Here is a 21,351-nt window from a genome sequence, read left to right as displayed (position 1 = left end):
TCTAGAATAGCAGCTCTAGTACATTAATGATGTTATTGACAGCAGCAGTTTTAGACTTCTGACTCTGTGTTTGTTTGTTTTTGTTTTTTTGGCCCTGCCACAAGGCATGTGGGATTTTAGTTCCCTACCAGTGATGGAACCCGTGCTTCCTAAAGTGGAAGTGTGGAGTCTTTTTTTTTTTTTTTTTTTTTTGTGGTACGCGGGCCTCTCACTGTCGCGGCCTCTCCTGTCGTGGAGCACAGGCTCTGGACGCGCAGGCCCAGCGGCCATGGCTCACGGGCCCAGCCACTCCGCGGCGTGTGGGATCCTCCCGGACCGGGGCACGAACCCGTGTCCCCTGCATCGGCAGGCGGACTCTCAACCACTGCGCCACCAGGGAAGCCCCAGGAGTCTTTTTTTTTTTATTCTATTTATTTTATTTTTGGCTGTGTTGGGTCTTCATTGTTGCGCGCACAGGCTTTCTCTAGTTATTTTGGTGTGCAGGCTTCTCATTGCAGTGGCTTCTCTGTTGTGGAGCATGGGCACTAGGCACACGGGCTTCAGTAGTTGTGGTACGCGGGCTCTAGAGTGCAGGCTCAGCAGCTGTGGTGCACAGGCTTAGTTGCTCTGCAGCATGTGGCATTTTCCCAGATCAGGGCTCGAACCTGTGTCCCCTGAATTGGCAGGCAGATTCTTAACCACTGCGCCACCAGGGAAGCCTGGAAAGACAGAGTCTTAACCACTGGACCACCAGGGAAGTCCCTGACTCTGGTTGATGAGTGTTCTTTTAGCACAGGATTGAAGTCAGAGGGGACATAAAAGAGAGTAAAGTTTTGGATAGAGAGATTAACCATAAACTCAGTAAGGAATCTTGGTTTTAGGGGGACTTGGTTTCAGTAATACTACCCTAATTTGACAGCATAGATTAGTTTTGCCTTTTTGTATACTTTCTAGTGGTTCTCAATTTTTTAAAAAATTAATTTATTTATTTATTTTTGGCTGCGTTGGGTCTTTGTTGCTGCACGCGGGCTTTCTCTAGTGCGGTGAGCTGGGGCTACTCTTTGTTGCGGTGCGCAGGCTTCCCACTGCGGTGGCTTCTCTGTTGTGGAGCATGGGCTCTAGGCGCACGGGCTTCAGTAGTTGTGGCACATGGGCTCAGTAGGTGTGGCTGGAGGGCCCTAGAGCGCAGGCTCAGTAGCTGTGGCGCATGGGTTTAGTTGCTCCACAGCATGTGGGATCTTCCCGGACCAGGGCTCGAACACGTGTCCCCTGCGTTGTCAGGCGGATTCTTAACCACTGCGCCTCCAGGGAAGTCCCAGTTCTCAATCTTTAGCATGGATCAGAGTCATCTAGAAAACTTGTTAAAATAGATTGCCCCATTCCCAGAGCTTCAGATTCAGTATGTTTGGGGTAAGGCCCAATAATTTGCATTTCTAACGAATTCCCATCCCAGCTGATGCTGCTGGACTGGAATTTTATAATTTATACTCTTTTATGTCTGGTTCCTGTCATAGAGCAGTTCCAACTTTATGTTATATTATGGGCGGGGCACCTATGATTTCATTATTTGATGGAAGGCTTTTGCACACACACAGAAGCCTGGAACCTAGTAGACCAGAAGGCTCTTTAAAGGCAGGAGTACATCTTATTTTTCTTAGTAATCAGCACTTAACACAGTGTAGGCATCAGTGTTTAAGAAATAAAAGAATACTTGGATGGATGGGTCCTCCAGCAAATAGGCTTAAACTCTAGTAATTTACCAGCTTAAGTGTGTCTCTTGCCAGACTGAAAACCCTGTGAACAGAACCTTCCTCAGCCATTCTTGGGTCCCAGCACCCAGTGTAGGGCCCAGCTCAGTGTACAGGCAATTCATGTTTGGGCAAAGGATGGAGTGATGAGGGATGGAGCTCCTGAGGGCAGAACTATACCAGAAGTGGCCCCCATAGAGGGCGCCCTCAGGCAGGCACTTCCAGCTGTGGTGGGGGAGGGGTGCCTGCTACACAGCTGCTTGCATTTAAGGTGGACCAAGGGATTTCCCCCACCCAGCCTCCGATGTAGGGGAGGATGCAGACAGTTCCCAGTTTCACACCCACCCTTTCCACCCCTTCCACCAGGGTACAGGAGAAGAGACGGTATTTTTCTTTATTTTTTTTTAATCGGTGAGAGTGCCAGCACCCCACAGTTAAAAAAAACAAAAATGTGAGTGCCTCCTGAGACCCAGGCAGGAGGTAAAGGGCTTTAACAAGAATATTCTCCCCATTTCACAGATGATGAAATTGAGGTTTCCTTAACAGGTTCTAGCCCCGGGGTCTTCACTAAGAAGTGCTGGCAATAGGAGGGGGAAATTCCTGTGAAACTGTGCGATCCCTTCCTCCAAGGGGCCTCCTTAACAGCTGTCCTACCGGCGTCGCCAGCTGCCCAGCCAGTTCCTGTCCCTTTCGGAGCCCGCGCTCACCCCGCCTGACGCTCCTAGAGTCTGTCCTTCTGCCGGGTCCCAGGCCCACCGCTGGAGGAATGGAGTTCTCGGAGCTGATCCGTACGGGCCAGGCCCAAGCCGAGCTCCTGCGGGGCCCGGAGATGCCCCCGCTGCGCGGCACGCTTTGCGTCACCGGCCACCACCTGCTGCTGTCGCCAGGACCCCAGGCGACTCCAGACCTGTGGCTGCTGCTGTTGCGTAGTGTTGACTCCATCGAGAAGCGGTGAGACGTGGCGGGGACATCCCCGTAATCTGAGAACGCATGGCTCCGCAGGGAGAGGGGGAAGGGCAAGCGCAGTTGGAGCTGGTGCCCCCCCTTGCATAACGTACAATCCTAAGAAACTCCTTTCTCCTCCCCTCTGGTAGAGGTCAGGGGACATTAAGCCTAAGTTTATCCATCCCCAGGGTCGCGGGTGACGCCGGCACCATCACGCTGCGCTGTAAGGACCTGCGAGTGCTGCAGCTGGACATAGAGGGCGTGGAAGCGACGCTGGACATCGCCCGGTCCATTGAGGTACGCCAGGGGAGCACCAGGGGCACTTAAGCTACCCTATCCCGTAACAAGGGGACTCAGCATCCAGTGTTATCCCGGAGCATAGCTAATGGCAAGGGGATGCAGGGTGGTCTGGAGTGCGTGGAGAGGCGGGAGCTGCGGAGCGGAGGGCTGGATTCCGACCTTTCCCAGATCCCTTGCCTTCGTTCCCCAGGCGCTGTCCTCCCTAGAATCGGTCATCACCTCCTTCCCGTTCTTCTACCGTCCCAAGGGCTTGAGATTGGGCGAAGCCTGGCACTTCCACCCACCCGAACGCTACTACAAGCGAATAGCTCGCGAGGTCGGCGCGGTCGTGGGGGCCTGGGGATGTGGGAGAGCCGGGTCTGGAAGGGGCGCGGGGACAGGGCACTCACTCTGTGCCCTAGACCTGGTCTTCGCCCCTCCCTGTGCCGCAGACCAGAGCGTGGCGGCTGAGCGAGGCGAACGAGGACTTCAGCTTGTGCCCCAGTTACCCCCGCGCGGTGATCGTGCCTCGCGCCGTGGACGACGATGCCCTGGCGCGCAGCGCCCGCTTCCGCCAGGGAGGCCGCTTCCCTGTGCTCAGCTACTACCACGCTCCCAGCGGAACCGTGAGCCCCACCCCTCCCCAGAGCCGCCTATAGGACCCTCTGCGTCCCTTCTTGGCTCTTCTCTGCTCTGGCCGGCCTGTTGGTTGCCCGGCTGCGGCCCGGGCTCCGGCCCTATTCTGGCCCCGCCCACTCGGCCCAACCCTGCCTTCATTGATTCTGACCCCGCCCCTCTCCCTGCTTTCCGAGTCTCGCCAGTCTCTGGCCCCACCTCCGGCTGGTCTGGGCCCCCTGAAGTCTTGTCCCTCTTTTGTCAACCCATGACCCGCCCACGTTCTACCCAGGGGGTCCCTCCCCCCTCTGGCCACAACCCACCCAGACCCGGTCCGACGCCCCCAGGGCTCCTGAGCTACACCCCCCCCCCCGGCACGCCCCCATACAGCTCTAGACCCGCTCCAGTGTGTAAACCCGGCCTAGGGATCCCCTGAGCGAAGTCCCTGAACCGGGGCCGAGTGGATACAGTTTCCGAGCTGAGTCCCTGTCCGCAGGTGCTGCTACGTTCCAGCCAGCCCCTGACCGGGCCCCAGAAGCGGCGTTGCGCTGAGGACGAGGAGCTGCTGCGAGCTGTGCTGGCGGGGGCTCGCCCGGGGGCCCGGGGCTTCATTGTGGACACGCGCTCGGCCCAGGCCGCCAAACAGGCCCGCATGACTGGCGGCGGCACCGAGGCCAAGGCCGCCTACCCGGGCTGGAAACGGCTGCACCGGCCCCTGGAGAGGTAAGGGGTCTTCCCATCCTCTCCTAGGTTCTTTCGTGCAGGACTCTTCATGGATGGGGGCAGGGGGAGGGCTGTCTTCTAGGAACTTCCAGGACTGTTAGGTCTTTCCTGGTAGCCATCCTGCCAGGTGGGCATGTCCCCACTGACAGAGCTCATTCCACTCTAGGCACCCCAACTCTGCCTGGGTAGAAAAAGCACTTCTTTACATTGAACTAAAATTTCTCTTCCAGGAACAACCTCACCACAAACACACACACACACACACACACACACACACACACACGTCCCAGCCCTGCCCTTGAGGGGTGTACCCGCACAGTCATTGTCTGCTCCCTCTGTCTCCAGTAGGCAATTAGATTTCAGTGTGATAAGTAGCAGCACCGAAGAGGCGCCCCTCTCTTAGAATAGGTCATCCTAAGAAAGCTTCCCTGAGAACAGGTGAAGGCACTGCAGCTGTGCAGGAGCAGGGAGCCTAGTCATTTGTTCTGTTTTGGAACTGCAAGCACTTCAGTGAGGTGGGAGTGAGGAGTGTGAGGTGGAGGCAGGGAAAGAGAGATGGAGGTAGAGAGGCTAAAGGGGTGACAGGGGCCAGAGCAAAGGTCTTGAATGCCATGATTATGAGCTCAGAGCTTATCCTAAAGGCAGTGGGGAGCCACTGAAGGCTTTTAAACAAGCCTGAAAAAGTCTCAGTTAGATTTTCTGGCAGGAGGTTACTGGTGATCTAGAGCAGAACAGTTCCTGGGAAGTAGGAGCAGATACCAGAATCTCAGGAGTATCGTGTTTCTCTTGTCAGACTGGTTCTCCCCAGGGGGTACTGTGTTGCTCCCATCAGACTAGGGTACATCAAGGGTACTGTGACACCTTCATCAAATTGGGGTTTCCCAGGGCATTCTGTTTCTCCAGGGGGCTATGTGACCCCTCCCCAGGCATTGCTATGCTTCCCCAACAGACTAGGTCTCCCCAAAGGGTCTTGGGTCTCCTCAAGATTGGGGAAACATTTCCATCAGATTAGGTGGGCTCTCCAAAGGGCCCTGTGTCCCTCTTGTCAGATGGGCTCCTCTGAGGGCTCTATGTCTCCCTCACTGGTCTGGAGCATTTGTTCCTAGGCTATGCTCACCAGAGCTTGGGCTGGAGAAGGGATGACCAGACTCCCACTTGTGCAGGGGGCGGCCCCTACAGGAGAGCTTCGTGCGCCTGATGGAGGCCTGTGGGGACCCGGAGCAGAGCATGGACCGCTGGCTTAGTCGACTAGATGGCTGCCGCTGGCTGTCACATGTGAAGGAGGCACTAAGCACAGCCTGCCTAGCAGCCCAGGGCATGGAGTGGTAAGGCCACCCCCGCCCTACAAGACAGAGAAGAGGGCAGGGTGGGCAGGGCTCTCAATGTCTGGGCACAAAACCACATCTCAGTAAGCAAATACAGGTTTCAAATGGGCCCTTTCTATTCCTGGCCTGGCCACCCCAGGCAGGGAAGGACAGGCCACTGTTGATAAGCCCTGGGCCCATAGGGAAGGGGCCTGCATCCTGGTACATGGGGCCGAAGGCACAGACAGCACCCTGCTAGTGACTTCACTGGCCCAACTCATCCTAGACCCCCTGAGCCGAACCATGGCTGGATTCCAGGAACTCATAGAGCGAGAGTGGATCCAGGTAAGTGGATGCCCAGCCCAGCCCTAGCCCTGCATCCAGAATCTCCACTTCCTCGTGCCCATCGCTCTGCCCCTCCCCAGGCCGGCCACCCCTTCCAGCTGCGCTGTGCTCACTCGGCCTTCTCCCACACCCGCCCCAAGCACGAGGCACCCATCTTTCTCCTCTTCCTGGACTGCGTGTGGCAGCTGGGCCGCCAGTTCCCGCTGTCGCTGGAGTTTGGGGAGGGGATGCTGTTGGCGCTGTTTGATCACTCCTATGCCTCCCCTTTCGGCACCTTCCTCTGCAACAGTGAAAAGGAGAGGTGAGCTAAGGGGGTGTCAAGGTGGGTCAGAGGGCAGGCACAAGACAGGGGCGGGTACCTGCTGCATTGGCAGCCTACTTTCTTAGAAGACATCTTCGGGAATTTGCTGGTGGACCGTGGTTAGGACTCGGCACTTTCACTGCTGGGGCCCGGTTCGATACCTGGTTGGGGAACTAAGATCCTGCAAGCTGCAAGGCGCAGCCAAAAAAAAAAAAAGACATCTTTCCTTTTCAAACGAGCTTCTCTCTTAGAAAAACTCGGAGTGTCCTCTCCTCTCCTACTTCCAGAGCTCACCCTTCCCCCTAACTTCTGCAAAGCCAGAAATAAATGGGTCCATGGCCAGTCCTTCAGACCTACGCCCCCCTCTGTCCATAGCAAAGAACAAGTGCACTCCTAGCTTAAAAACAAAGACTGAAGGGGAAAGTTGCTGCCAAAATCATTTCTGGGGCTCTCTACCACTTTGCAGGGTTGATTCTAGTGAAGCAATAGAGGTTGAATGCTGAGTCAAATTGTTTGGGCTCAGATTCTGGCTTCACCACTCACCCGCTGGGCGATCAAAAGCACCCCTGAATCTGTTTCATCAGTAGCAAGCAAAGGATCATAATAGTCACAATAGCCTAGAGGCGGGGTGGGGGCATGTGTGAGGATTAGCTGAGTTAAAGCATGGAAAGTGCTTAGCACAGTGCCTGGCACACAGTGGGCACAAGAGTAGTAGTTTTTTTTGTTTGTTTGTTTTTTTGCGGTACGCGGGCCTCTCACTGTTGTGGCCTCTCCTGCTGCGGAGCGTAGGCTCCGGACGCGCAGGCTCAGCGGCCATGGCTCACGGGCTTAGCTGCTCCGCAGCATGTGGGATCTTCCTGGACTGGGGCACGAACCCGCGTCCCCTGCATTGGCAGGCGGACTCTCAATCACTGCGCCACCAGGGAAGCCCGAGTGGTAGTTATTTTTATTATTTGGTTGGCTTGTTGCATACGCTGCCAATGAGCTCCCATTAGCCATCTTTCTCTCATCAGACTGAGATGAGGGGAGGGAGGGTTCACTCCTAAGAAGATAGAGCTCATATTTAGTTATCTTTTGTTGCCCAGTGGCCTCCTCTCCACCATGTTGTTTTCACTAACTCTGCTTATCATCCAGGTTAGAAACTTATTTTTACCTCCCTCTCCCCCATCCTTCATATTTAGCTTTTCTTCTAAGAATTTATTTTTTTAAAAAATATTTATTTGGTTGCACCAGGTCTTAGTTGCGGCTTGCCGGCTCCTTAGTTGTGGCATGCGAACTCTTAGTTGTGGCATGTATGTGGGATCTAGTTCCCTGACCAGGGATCGAACCTGGGCCCCCTGCATTGAGAGCACGGAGTCCTAACCATTGCACCACCAGGGAAGTCCCTCTACTAAGAATTTCTTAGCTTAGTCCTTTCCTGTCCAAGGCCCCTCCTACTACCCTAATCCAGACTTTCCTTTCCACATGGACCACTGGAACAGCTTCCTCTCTGCTCTTATTATCTCCACTTTCATCCTGTTTTTTTTTTAACTCATCAGTCTAGACCTATCAATATTCACCTTGGGCCCTTTCCCACTGTCTTGCTTTTGCTCCTGCAGTTCCCCCTCCTAAGTATTTCCATGTTTTTGCACACCTGGTGAACTGCTGCTGCTAGACCCAGCTCAAATGGCACACTCTTAATTAGCCTTCCCTGATCCTTTCAAAGCAAAGCAGAACTCCTTAAGAACTAGGACTTTGTCTTGTTCCTGCTTTACTGTAGTGCCCAGTTCAGGATCTGACTCACAGTAACATCGGCGGGAGAGGGTACCACTGCCCTGGGGGAGCTGTCACCCTACTACCCAGGGCCCTCACCCAGAGTCCCAGAGGGCATAGCTGTCTGGAAGCTCACTCTCTTACCCCCTCCAGATGCCTGTGTGAAGTGAGAACTCGAACACACTCCTTGTGGTCTGGGCTCAATCAGCCGAAAGAGCAACGAAAACTCCGGAACCCGCTCTACGTCCCCAATCCCTTGGCCATCTGGCCCTCTGTGGAGCCCCAGAGCCTGCGACTGTGGCAAGGTGACCCCCCTCTCCCTCCTCCTCCCTGGGGGAGTTCTCCCCTCTGCTCAGCTTCCTTACCTGTCCTCCTCCTCTTCCTCAGGCCTGTTTCTGCGCTGGAACCATCCACCTGAGCCTTCAGAGGTAGCATGGGAGAAGGTGTGGCAAATAGCAACAGATCAGGAGAAGACAGAAGGCGCTCAGTCAACAGATTCAGCCTCTGAGCCCCAACCCTAAGTACTGGTCCTTGGATGGTGGTTGAGATTTTCCTGAAACTTCTCCAGGCCCCTCAGCACCTTTGGACCTTGAATGACGGTGCCTGCAACCCAGCCTAGCCCATAATACTGAAGTTCCAGCTTTGAAGTGTCCAAAGTGTAGGGAGAAGGTCCAAGTAATAAAGGTATCCATGATTGGTATGAGCTTTGCTGGGGCGTCACTGAGAAGGGAAAGTGAAGAAACTGACGAAATTTCTGACCAGAAACCATTTATTTCCAAACTAATTTATTTCTCAGAGTCCAAAGCCTTCTGTGAACCTGGCCCATATGGAGATCCGGCTTCTTTTTGTGGTGTGTGTGTTGGGGGGTGGGTGGGTGTGTGTGTCCACGCCATGTGGCATGTGGGATCTTAGTTCCCCGAACAGGGATAGAACCCATGCCCCCTGCAGTGGAAGCTCGGAGTCCTAATCACTGGATAGCCAGGGGATTCCCAGAGATCCGGCTTCTTAAGCCTCAAACTCAAATTCAAAGTACTGTGGGTCGAAGTAGTGGATGCGGACATAACCATCTTCTCCGCCGCTGCTGTAGCTGGAAAGAGACAGGCAGGGCCCGGTCAGAGGCCTGCCCTCGGGGAGGCAGGCCTAGGGGGCAGGGCATGGGAAAGGGGCAGAGGCGGGCAGACCAGGGCTGAGCTCAGCTCCCTTCACTGGGCCCTACCTCTTGCCATCAGGATGGAAGGCAACACTGTTGATAGGTCCAAAGTGACCCTTGATTCTTCCAAACTCTTCTTCAAAGGCCAAGTGGAAGAACCTGGAGGAGAGAGCGGGGTGGGAAGTGACAGTTCATTCATTTTCCATCTCCTTCCAAAACATGTCGAGAGGTACCACTCCCCAAACACAAACTGTAAAGTGGGGGAACTGGGTAAAGGGGCAATGAATGTGAACAGAACAAGACAAAGTTGGGGGAAGATTGGACCCAAACGTCTTCCTTCCTATGTGCTGGGCAGTGCTCTAAGAGCTTAACAACTATTAAGTCATTTATTTAATCTGCACAGTTTTATGAGGTAAGTATATTATCATTGTCCTCGTTATACAGTCAAGGGTTATTGGGCACAGAGGACTACAGTGATGTGCGGAGCTTCAGAGCGAGCCCAAGAGTTCATGCTCTTAACTGCTATGTTATACACTTGTCACAGGAGGGCCACAAATCTGGCTGCACTTCCTAGCAGCCAGTGAATTAAGGGAAGTCTCTTCAGTTATATGGTTTGTGTCCATCATGAAGACACTTCACGAAGTTTCAGTTTGGAAGAGCTCCTTCCCCCTTTACCTGGCCTCGAACTTGCCAATCCTGGTGGAGGTGGTGGTTACATCCATTGCTTCCTGACCACCGCCCAGCACCACCTGAAGGGAAGAAGAAACTCTAGACAGGCCCAAAGAGCAGGCAAATCCATTTTCTGTTTTCTCCCCCCACCCCATAAGCTTTTAATTATCTCCCACATCAGACTAGGAATATATTAAGGGTAAGGAACAAACATCCTTCAGCCACCTCCTACCCTGTCCCCTGGGGCTTCCCAATCATTCAGCCTTGTTGCTGCTCTGAGAATCTCCTCTCTGCCTGACACCATTTTCCCCCAGAGATCTTTTCTTAATTGCTAGACAAACAACTAGATCCTGGAAACATTCTGAGGCTTTAGCAAGAAGCTCGGGTGGGGTCCCTTACATGGTCATAGTTGGGAGAGAGGGCAGCTGAGTTGACGGGACGTTCTGTCCGGAAGGTCTTCTGGTGTTCAAGGGTTGTGGAGTCAAAGAGCTAGAGAGAGAAGGCAGGGGAGCAATGTGTGAAAGGAGCCTTCTTGGGGGGAAGTCGAGAGCCAGGCTGGAGGGGGGGATCAGCCCCACCAGACCCCTTGCCCGGGCTCACCTTGGCTGTGTTGTCCTTGGATGCAGTGACAAACATGGTCATGTCCCTGGATAACTGGATGTCATTGATCTGCCGGGAGTGCTCCTTAATAGTCACCAATACCTCCCCAGACTGCAAAAGGAAGAAGAGTGAGGCTCTGACCAACCTGATCCTCACCACCCCACTGCTCAGCCAGGGTTCTGGAGTGTTTCTTGTCCCATGAAGGGGAGGGGTCTGGGTTGGGCCTGCCTCGGTGTCCCCTGAATCAGCATTTACTCCCACTCCCAAGCCCAACCTGGCCCAAGTGTGCAGGTTTTGTAAACACTGCTAGTCTACCTAGGAAAACACACACTTATGGTGACAAGTCTACAGACCTGTTAATTAATTATCATGTAACAGTAGAGAAGTTTCTGTTTAATCCTTCCAACAAATATTTATTGAATGGCTACTATTTGCCAAGCATTGTGCTAAGCACTTAGCGACACCTATTTCCTTTAATCCTCACAACAATCCTATGAAGTAGGTATTTTAACAGAAATTTTAAAAGGAAGAAACTAAGGTTCAGAGAGGTGGTGTGACTGGAGATCCTAAAACAAGTAAGAGGCAGAATCCGCTCGCATCTCCTTCCCTCGTAGGGTCTTGGTCACAGTTCACGAGGACCACTGCTCATCCATCCTTTTCTTAGGTCTTTTCAAAAGGCCGTCTCATCTCCTGATTTCCCTTCCCACTAAAAGAACCTGCTGGACTATGTAGTACAGAGTTTTAGAGTCTGCCCTTAAAAGTACTTCTCTGCGGGAGTTCCCTGGCAGTCCAGTGGTTAGGATTCTGCGCTTTCACTGCCAAGGGCCCGGGTTCAATCCCTGGTCAGGGAACTAAGATCCTACAAGCCCAGCAGCGTGGCCAAAAACAAACAAAACTTCTCTGTGTCTCAATTTCTCTATCTAGAAAACAAGATTATTAAAAGCCCTGAGGGGGGACTTCCCTGGTGGCCCAGTAGTTAAGAATCTGCCTGCCAATGCAGGGGACACAGGTTCGAGCCCTAGTCCAGGAAGATCCCACATGCCTTGGAGCAACTAAGCTTGTGCGCCACAACTACTGAGCCTGCGCTCTAGAGACTGCGAGCCACAACTACTGAAGCCCAAGCGCCTAGAGCCCGTGCTCCACAACAAAGGGAAGCCGCCGCGATGAGAAGCCCACGCACCACAACGAAGAGTAGCCCCCACTCTCCACAGCTAGAGAAGGCCCATGCGCAGCAACGAAGACCCGACGCAGCCAAAAATAAATAAATTAAATAAATTAAAAGAAAAAAAGCCCCCAGGGGTAATTCCCTGGCGGTCCAGTGGTTAGGACTCGGCCTCTCACTGGCATTCTCACTGCCAGTCCGGGAACTAAGATCCCACAAGCTGCATGGCGTGGCCAAAAAAAAAAAAAGCCCTCAGGGTCACTGTAAGGATACTGGGACTGGGTCTTACTTGACTTTGAATGACAGGCACCTGGACTGTGCTCTGTAAACATTTGTTAGATGACTAAAAGGCCTCAAGCATTGGGCCTCAAACAGAGACCCTCAGAAGACTGTCATTTCCTTTCCTGAGTTACTTTCACCTATTCTGAGGGAAGAATGTATTTCTGTCTCCTCCATTAATTTGGACACATGGCAGGGACGTATCTGGCTCTTACATTTCAGGGAACAAGTACCAGCTTTGCAGTCAGGCCTACCTGGGGGCACAGATCAGCTCACTGTTTGCTATCATCAAGCGTTATTTATGTCTTTGCCCTTGGTTCCCATTCCCTTCCTACAGGTAGGCCTGGTACTTTAGTGGACCACAGTCAGTGCTTGTTGAGTGACTGACTAATCTTTATGGTCTTATAGTCCAGTATTCTTCAGAAACCCAGGCACCCACATCGGAAATCCGAGACAGCCTGGACTTTACCCTTTCCCTAACCCTCCATCTCATCAGTCACCTCTGAATGTCTCCTGACTGTCAGGTAGTCCACATCCCCATGACTACTGCCTAGTTTACGTCCATTCTCCAAACTAGCCTGTGAGAGTTTTCTAAAGAGAAAACCTGATCATCCATAACCATTTGAAGATTACCTCCTGCCTAAGGGAAAATTACAACTCCTTTGTCTCCTGACCTGCAAACTATCTAGTCCTGGTCCCTCTCTTCCAGCTTGAAGCTCCATTTATTCTTCACAGATTAATGTACATGCCACCTCCTCTGTGACAGAGGGCACTTTCCGTACTTGGCTGAGACCCCTGTGGTGGCAAAACTCACAATCTGACCCATGTGCTAGCTGTTTGCCAGTCTGTCTCCCCCGGGGCAGGGCCCATGTCTGATTCACTTCTTTGTCCTCAGAGGCTAGCATGGGGCCTGGCACTCAGTAGTGGCAGGAGAATGCTTAATTGTGATCATTAGTAACATATCCTGAGTACTCTTATGACAAGTTTTTCAAACACCTGATGTCATCTGATCCTTGAAACATCTTACAGATAAATAGGCTCCGTGAAGTTATGTAATATGCCCAAGATCACACAGTGAGAAAGGGGTGAAATCTGTATGTGAATCCAGCCCTCTTAACCACTGGGCTTATCCTGCCTCTCAAAGAGAATCATTCTGGTGGGCTTAGGCCTCACCCACCCCCTTACCTTGGCGCTATACTGGTTGAGCTCTCCGCCCTCGTGGCCTGCAATGATGCACTCGCCAAGTGGTCCCCAAACGGCACTGGTGATCTTGGAGTCGTTGCAAGGGATCTTCATGTAGGGCTCATTGGTGTCTGTGTGGGGCAGCAGATGTCAGGCCCTGGGCTCTGGTGTCGAACCCTTCACCTCAACCCTAGTCCTGAGCCCCAGCACCGGCTCACCAATCTGGCTCGGATCCCGCAGGTCGAAGAAGCTCACGAAGCACTGGTAGCCCATCTGCTTGTCCGTGGAGAACATGATGATGTTGCCCCCGAAGTCAAAGCCACAGGTCCGGACTGCTGAATTGGTCTTGAGTAGGGCCAGCTGCTTCCCTGGAGACAGGCAGAGTGTGGGTTAGCCCTTGCCCACTGCAGGGAGGACTCTCTCTACACTTGCCTATTGGAACTTCCCTCGTGGCACAGTGGATAAGACTCCACGCTCCCAATGCAGGGGGTCCGGGTTCTATCCCTGGTCAGGGAACTAGATCCCACATGCATGCTGCAACTAAGAGTTCGTATGCCACAACTAAGGAGCCCACGTCCTGCAACTAAGGAGCTGGTGCAACCAAATAAATAAATAAATATTTTTAAAAAGCAAAACAAAGAAACAAAAAAATACACTTGCCTATCGTCACACTGCACTGTTTCTCCTGCACTACTAACTCTAGTGCCCCCCCCCGCCCTTTTTCCTCACTGCTGTGCTTTGGCTCAAGTCTTTTAACTTCTCCCCACAGTCCCTCCTCAGACACCTGCCACTGTGGCACTCACAGTGGACTGCATTCTCTCTGTCCCTGCCTCAGAACGCACTCTTCCACAGCAAAGTCCTGCTCTAATTTCTCTGTGTGTCCCCAGTGCCCAGCAAAGACCTGGGAGAGATCTGGATTACCAGTAAACATTTACTAAATGGAGCAGCTTAATAGGCTCCCCTGTCTGCTGTCTGTTCCTCCAACGCTCCCCACTGCTACCTGCGCTTGCTAAAGCTAAACACGCTCTTCCCTGCTCAGGGACCTCCACGGCATGCCAAATCCTACAGAACAAAGCCACGCTCCTGAGTTTGCATGCAAGGCCTGTTCTGGCCCTAGCCTGCCTCAGTTTCCCCACTGCTATCTATTTCATCCCCCAAGAAGCAGGAACTCCCGCCAGATCAGATGGCTTGGATATGATATTTGTCCTGCTTTCATTCCTGCATGTTCCAGAACGATGACCTCTTTCTCATCCTTCAAGCCCCAGTTCAAACGACATTTACTTTGGGAAACCTTCCCAGGCTGTTCCCACCCCCATTCCAGGCATTCAGTTGCCCCGCTCCGGCCTTCCACAGTGCTCTTTGCTTCCTCTAACATGGATTATGTCTCACCGTATGCCTCTTTTCTCCTCTGTCTTCTTTATTTTCTTGTCTGTCTCTTTTTCCCTAGACTAAGAACCATCTCTGGATTTATCTCTATTTCCCCAGAACCTGTTCACCTCAACAAGGCGAACAGGTTCTGGGGAAACCTGTAGGTCCTCACTGTTTGCTGTAAAAGTGAAGGATCCAGGCTTACCTGTTTCACAGTCCCAGAGACGACAGCTGTTGTCAGCTGAGCCGGTGAGGACATGCTTGGTGTCCCCTGAAGAGGGTGTTAAGAAGCATGACAGAGTTCACCTGAGCCCTTGTCCTCTTGGAAGGCCAACTGAATCACCTACCTGTTCAGCACCAGAGAGCCTTCCTTCTTCTCTCCTCCTAACCTCCTCATCCAGAACTGGAACTTGTCCTAAATGCTCCCCCAACCAATGAACAGACCAAGGAGGTAGGTAGCATCATTCTCTAGACCCACAAGAGCAACCCAAACTCCCAACTCCAACTCAGCAGCCTCTCCATTGCTGGCAGACCCTGGGAGCACAGACTCAGAGCAAAGACAAGGATACAGTCAGCGTCCACGCACCACACAGCTCCGGTATGGCCCATATAGGTGCCCAGCCTCTCACCATTCACAGAGTACCATACATTGACGATCTGGAGGTGTCAATGACAATGACAGGATGATAGGCATCTCAGGCAGAGCAACGGCCTCCTATTTTGCCCCAGGAGCCCCCAGCAGCCTCTACCCAGGCCAGATTCTGCCCTCTCCTGCTCATCTCTTGGGAAACAGCAGGTTGCTGGTAAAAAGACCAACTCCTGGATTCTCCTCCTTCCCGCAAGTAAGAAGCAAGGGAGTCAGGAGGCTTGCAAAAAGTCTCCATTTGCCACTATACCGGCCCTTTCCCAGACTCCTAAACCCTCAGAAAAATAAAAGGTCAAGTCGGGTGCCAGCCTAGCAAAACAGTAGCTTTGGTATTCTGTCCAAATGGGAGCAGTTGGTAGTAGGAAAGCCTGGCTTCCCATCCCTGCTCTGCTACTATCTCACTGTATTATCTCAAAATTAGTGCTTCTCCCCTCTGAACTTCAGTTTTCCCATCTGTAAAATGGTCAGGACAGTAACGCCTTCTTCAAAGGGTAGCTCCAATAAAATACTGTCTAAGGAATTTAAAATATAGGTGACTAACATTACACTCACACACAAGCTCCTTACTTGAATAATCTCATTCATCTTAAAGACAACCCCAGAAAGCAGCACTATTACTACCCATATTTTGCAAAAAGGGACACTTTAAGTTTATAAAGGTTAAACGACATGCTCAAAGTCACACTGCTAGTGAACGCAGCACTCAGGATTCAAATCAGGTCTGTTTGGTTTCAGAGCCCTCACTTCTAGCCACTCGAGTTAACCTCTTCCATACGGAGGTGCCTCAAAAGGCAGTACTGTGAGGGGCTGTCTGTAGTCAGTGAGCGGCAGGAAAGGGCTGACTGAAATGATACCAGGGACATCTTCATTAAGGCCTCTGTGTCCCTCGCCACCCAAGGATCAACTTTCCCTTTCTTCAGGTGGTCTGTTACCCTATCCTTGTAGAATAGTTTTGTTCTTCCCCAGAATGGTGGTCTCTCCGCCCCCTGAGCAAGCTGACCCTCGTCCCCCTTCCCCTTCCACAAGGTGCCTTGCTTTTCTTCTCCCCGGCTAGTCCTTCCTTCTACCAACAACTGAGTCCTTTCCCACCTATCCAGGTTTAATGTTCTCGCCCTCCTAATCCCGGGATGGTCTCTCCCTACTTCTCAGAATGGGGCGCTCTTTGGGTTCTCTCTCGCGGCAAAACTGGCCTGTCCACCCTTCGCCCCGGCAGAATGAACTCGCCCCCTCCCGGGCCCCCTCCGCACTGTCCCAGCGGCCCGCCCTCCGGCCGACGCTCACAGGGTCCTTGGCCACCGTGAAGAGGAGGTCTCCCTCTCGGTTGTACTTAATCTGTGTAATGGACCGCTCATGGCCCTGCAGCAGGATCGGCTTCTGTGGGGACAGGACGGGAGTGTCAGCGCCCAGAATCGGCCTCGGCCCGGACCCCTAGGGCAACAACTCTAACTCAGGGGAACTCACCATGCCGGCGGTGACGCGAGGAAAAACGCAACGGGAGCAGAACCGGAAGAGGCTTTGGCACCACTTCCGGATTACGGGTATCCGCCCCTTCGTTCCCGGAACTGGAGAGGAACGGCGTTGCCATGGCGGCGACCCTGGGTAGGCGGGCCCCGCCCCTCCCCAGGCTTCCAGACTCCCACCCGGAATTCATTTCTGCTCCACCTCCACCACCTAACCCCGACCACTGCTGCAACCCCGAACCTGGGCTCCTGGATCCACCTCCCCGGCCTCCCGGGGTCTGTCCTACCCGCCAGTCACACCCGGGGCGTTGGAGAGCAAAGAAGGGCTGTGGGAGCGGCGGTCTGGGGACGGGAGGCCGGAGGAGGGCTGGGGCCGTGCGGTGGGGCGGCGGGTGGCGGGGAGTGTCACTCGCATCTCCATCCAGGGCAGGTGCTGGCTCTGGTGCTGGTGGCCGCTCTGTGGGGTGGCACACAGCCGCTGCTGAAGCGGGCCTCCTCGCACCTGCAGCAGGTTCATGAGCGGACCTGGGCCCGGCAGTTGCTGCAGGAGACGAAGACCCTCTTCTTGAATACTGAGGTGCGTCGGTGAATGACCCCTTTCTCGGGGGTAGCCGCTAAGAATTTGGTCTCTGGAGTCAAACAGGTCAGGGTCAGAATCTGCGCTCCACCACTTACTCGCTAGAAGCTCTTGGATGAGTCCCTTGTCTGCCTTGAGCCCCAGTTTCCTCATCTGTAAAATGGGAATAATGTAACCATCTCATGGGGCAGTTGTGAGGATTAAGTGAGGTGAGGCACATAAAGCACTTAGCATTGGGCCTAGTACATAATTAGGGCTCAAATCTATGATGTTTTCAGCTGCTATTATTAATATTTTATTATTGGTGATCCCTCCAACAGACCTTTCCGGAGGGAGGGCTTAGGGCTCAAATTGGCCCTGGGGAGGCAGGATATGGAGAACTACCTCTGACCCCAACGCTGCCAGTCTAGGCTAGTGGGAAAGACAAGACATACACACAACCGCCTCTTAGGGCTAAGGGCTTTGAGAGAGGTACAGATAAGTGCTGCGTGAGTTCACAGGAGGGAGGCTGGAGCTAGGGGACCGGGGGAGGGCTTCTTGGAGAGAGTAACACTGGCATTCAGGGACTTGCAGGATGGGGAGGATAGGAACCAGCAGGGCTGAGGGGGAGGGCATTCAGGGCAAAGGCATGGAATTCAGTCAGTGACGTTCCCTCTGCCCTGGAAGGGTTCTTTTCAGAGGGCTTAGGCCCTAGGCCCTTATAGCTACCCCTCCCTCCAAGGAAAGGCATATCTCAAAGCTCAGAGAAGGCAGCACTGCTCAGTTAAGCAATCACACTGACTGCAGTTTTCTTTTGTTTCCAGTACCTGATGCCCTTTTCCCTCAACCAGTGTGGCTCCCTTCTCTACTACCTCACCTTGGCATCAACAGGTGGGTCTCTGGGTTAGAACTGCTATGCTTAGTGGTGGAGGCCACCCGGAGAGTCACTGCGGGGAGGGTGTCTAAAACACCTTGTTGCCATGAGTGAGGGAGAGCCCACTGTCTCTGGTTCCCGAGTTGCACCCTCTTCTCTGGGCAGTAGGGTACAGTGGGCTGGTTATGAGTATGCTGCCAGGCACGAGAGTTGGTCTGAAGCCTGGCAGTCTCATGCAGTGGCAGAGGAAGAAAGAAGGTTCATTTTGCTGTGCCAAGGGCTGGCTTTGACACTTGCTTCCACTGCTTGCTACCTGCCTAACCTTGAGCAAGTCCCTTATTTGAACCTTGATTTTTTACAACTGGCTTCATAACACTGAGAGCATTAAATTCAGTGTATGAAAAGCATTCGGCAGAGTAGCTGGTGCACACTGTACCAGGAGCTCAATAAATATAAATTGCCTTTCCCCCGCTGTTGTTGACTGCCCTCTACTGCCTCAGATACTGTTCTAGTTTTACACATTTTTAAAAATTCTCATCTCGACCCTATGAAGTAGGCATGATTGTCTCCACCTAGGAGATGAAGTTACAGAACTTTGGGCAACTTATTGCATCTCTCTTTAAGTCCCACTGCATGTCTGTGCAGAAGGATTTGAAGCCACATATTACTAAAATTTATGCTCTTGAACTTTGCTATGAGAATTTCACCTCTCCTGGAGTCTCACCTAGGCCCCCCAGGGACTTGAAGGGAGTTTGGGTCCCAGATAGCCCCGGGAAACCCCTCAGAGGCCATAGGAGGGTGAGCGGATAGGCCGACCTCCAGACCTGCCACGTCAGCTTCAACTAGAGTCACTCCGCTTTCATCTTACATTTTGGGCTTCTCATAAGACTTCATTTAAAAGAAAGTTTGAAAGCCTCTGGCACTCCCTGCTGCCCAGAACGCTGAGCCCTCTGGTCAGCTGACTGCAGTTAGCCATTTACCAAGTTCTGAGCAAATTGGAATTTTAGGATCCTATTATCTCACCACCTACTCTGTATCCTTTAACGCCCACCCATTCTAATAATCAGAACAGTGGTCTCTGTTTATTAAGGATATATTCAGCCAAGGATATACACACGTTATCATATTTCATCTTACAACCCTGTTGTAAGGTGATGTTGTTATCTTGCTCTCACTGTTTTTCATGTAGGGCACAGGCTCACAGTGTTTGAATGACCTAAGCAAGGCGACATAGGGAAACCTGGGTCAGCCTCACTCCAGTGCACTTGCTCTTCCCTTGTACCATGCTGCTTCCCTCCCCAACCTACTGTTGCAAACCAGACTTTAGCAGCCACTGCACTTGATGTAAAGTGTGAAAGCTTAAGGAAGGAGCTCTGAGTAGGTAGCAGTTGTGTCAGTTTCTTGGATGGCTAATGCCAGCCTTGGTGGGGCCTCGCAGGGGATGAGGAGCTGCACAGTTCTCTCCTCCGCTACCTGAAGCAGGTGAGGCCCGGGAGGGCTGGGAAAGAGTGTGCTGAGAAGCCAACATGCACAGTCTGCCTGGCAGTTATGAGTCTTGTAAACTAGTAACTCAGCTTCTGATTTCGTTTTTTGTTTTGTTTTTTTGTATGTGTTTAAGAACACTTAACGTAAAATCTATCTTCTTAAAAAGCTTTAGGTGCACAAAATTCAAGTGTAATAAATTTTAAGTTAACAGTGTTCTTAACTCCATTAGTCTTTTTGAAGTTTGTTTCTTGCAAGTCAGTCCCTCGGGGCTTCAAAACTAAGGAACAGACCCTGGACTGTGGTGACCTATACTTAAGGCCCAGCCTTGTGGGGCCTGTCCTGTACCTGGCTTCCTACCGCTGACATTTTTTCTCTTCTGTAATTCCGTAAGGCCCAAGTCTGAGCTGAAACAGAAACAAAATATGCTTCACCTGCAGTTTTGGTTTGTCCTTATCCATCTAAATAGATTCAATAAGGGCACAGGCTTTGGAGTCAGGCAGACCTTGGTTTAAATCCTCAGTTTGCCTCAATTTATGTGATGTCTTTGAGCCTTTGATTCTTTTATTTATGCAGAATGATGCTAATGCTCTTCCTGCAGTGTTTTTGTGAAGATTAATGAGATGTGTGCACAAAGCACCCGGCACATAATGTATACTTATAAATGTGTTTGGTGTTAATAGCTACTGCATCCTTTGGGTTTTGGGTACTTGTCTGTCCAGATGCCCTTGAGATCTCAGAAGTTCTCCTTGAGTGCAAAGATCTCATCCTTACCAGCAAACCAAGGTGGTCCCAGACCTTATAGTTCAGGTCTTCATGCTGGAATCCTGAGGGAGCATTGAATTTAGAGTCAGGAGACCTGAGTTTGAATCCTGAGCTTTGCTGTGACTTCATCTGGAAAATGGGGTCATGAGATACCCTTTTTAAAAGACTCTCTTGATGATGTAATGAAAGTGTTTTGTGCCTAGAAAGGCATTTTTTTGTGTGTGCATCTCAGAGATTCTTTTCATTCTGATCACCCAGATCTGACCCTAGCTGTGCCCATCAGTAACTCTCTGGCCATCATCTTTACACTGATTGTTGGGAAGGCTCTTGGAGAAGATATTGGTGGAAAACGTAAGTCTGGCCACCGCAAGTTTGGGGAGCCACTACTTGGGCTTTGACACCCCTGGGTTAGTTAGTTTTTTCCAGAGCCATCTCCCTTGGCCCGGTGAGGAGAGGCACTTCCCCGATCCTGCCCCTTTCCTCTGCAGCGCCACTGCTTCCTTGTGGCCATCAAAGTTTCCTTCCCCTGGGTAGTCTGGGGACAAACCCTGTCTGAGCCCTTCCCTCAGCCCTGCACCAGCTCCTACTGGCATGGCTGGTCTCAGAGCCTCTCAATTTCTGCCCATTATCCCAGGAGCATTCGCAGGCATGGTGCTCACCGTGGCAGGAATTACACTCTGCATCACAAGCTCAGTGACCAAGACCCAGGGGCAACCATCTACGCCTTGAGTGAACCAAGGCCACCCTCCGGCTCTGCTGTCTCCAGGAAGCCCCTGGGCCATGAGGGAGAGGCAGTGAGCATGCGGACTTAGCCCTCCCACCCACCTCCACCCCCCAGCCTCAGCTTCCTCATCTCTTGGGATAATAGCTACCTCATGGATCGTAATAAGAGAACAAAAGTGAAAGGGTTTTGTAACTTCCACGTGCTGTTCACCTGCTCGGATTTAGCACAAGAGACTTCACACTCACTCACCCTCAGCAACCTTTCTGCCCCAGCAGCACACTTTCTGCTGTCATGTCAGGCCCCAGGCCTGCCACTGTTCCTGTGCCTGACCCAGACTATCCCAGCAGCTGGTTGGTGGACCGCAGAAGTCCAGCTGCAAGAAGAGAGCCAGCTACAGTCTTTGAGCCAGAAATGCAAACAGGAGGGCTCCAGGGCTCAGCCTT

At 52.4% G+C, this 21,351-nt stretch overlaps 3 protein-coding genes across 5 annotated transcripts; 2 read left to right on the top strand and 1 right to left on the bottom strand.

Annotated features, from left to right (window-relative positions):
- Positions 1-2,410: 2,410 nt before the first annotated feature.
- On the top strand, positions 2,411-8,694 carry LOC309801496 (myotubularin-related protein 9-like). Its single transcript, XM_082616364.1, has 10 exons — positions 2,411-2,678; positions 2,861-2,969; positions 3,163-3,288; positions 3,404-3,577; positions 4,063-4,289; positions 5,453-5,614; positions 5,797-5,938; positions 6,019-6,239; positions 8,145-8,296; positions 8,379-8,694. The coding sequence occupies exons 1-10, from the start codon at positions 2,494-2,496 to the stop codon at positions 8,510-8,512; spliced, it is 1,632 nt and encodes a 543-aa protein (XP_082472490.1). The 5' UTR covers positions 2,411-2,493; the 3' UTR covers positions 8,513-8,694.
- Positions 8,695-8,742: 48 nt separating this feature from the next.
- Positions 8,743-16,632, bottom strand: EIF3I (eukaryotic translation initiation factor 3 subunit I; the record flags this gene model as incomplete). Its single annotated transcript, XM_082616369.1, is given in 12 exon segments — positions 8,743-9,078; positions 9,208-9,300; positions 9,817-9,890; positions 10,210-10,299; positions 10,411-10,521; positions 13,037-13,164; positions 13,252-13,401; positions 14,607-14,672; positions 14,971-15,058; positions 16,329-16,421; positions 16,509-16,559; positions 16,561-16,632. Coding segments are annotated over 12 exon segments (1,098 nt in total). The 3' UTR covers positions 8,743-8,996.
- TMEM234 (transmembrane protein 234) lies at positions 16,598-21,062 on the top strand. 3 transcript variants are annotated; one of them, XM_082616371.1, is made up of 5 exons: positions 16,598-16,646; positions 16,933-17,084; positions 17,915-17,954; positions 20,443-20,535; positions 20,819-21,062. In XM_082616371.1, the coding sequence occupies exons 1-5, from the start codon at positions 16,631-16,633 to the stop codon at positions 20,911-20,913; spliced, it is 396 nt and encodes a 131-aa protein (XP_082472497.1). In that variant the 5' UTR covers positions 16,598-16,630; the 3' UTR covers positions 20,914-21,062. The 3 variants fall into 3 exon arrangements, with proteins under 3 accessions (XP_082472497.1, XP_082472496.1, XP_082472498.1); XM_082616370.1 differs by having other exon boundaries at positions 17,888-17,954; XM_082616372.1 differs by lacking the exon at positions 16,598-16,646 and having other exon boundaries at positions 17,063-17,150; positions 17,888-17,954.
- Positions 21,063-21,351: the final 289 nt, after the last annotated feature.

This window comes from Mesoplodon mirus (genome assembly GCF_964341445.2).
Source record: "Mesoplodon mirus genome assembly, chromosome: 3".
Lineage (NCBI taxonomy): Eukaryota > Metazoa > Chordata > Mammalia > Artiodactyla > Ziphiidae > Mesoplodon > Mesoplodon mirus.
The sequence above is the reverse complement of the archived record's forward strand: the minus strand, read 5'-3'. Positions and strand labels throughout refer to the sequence as shown.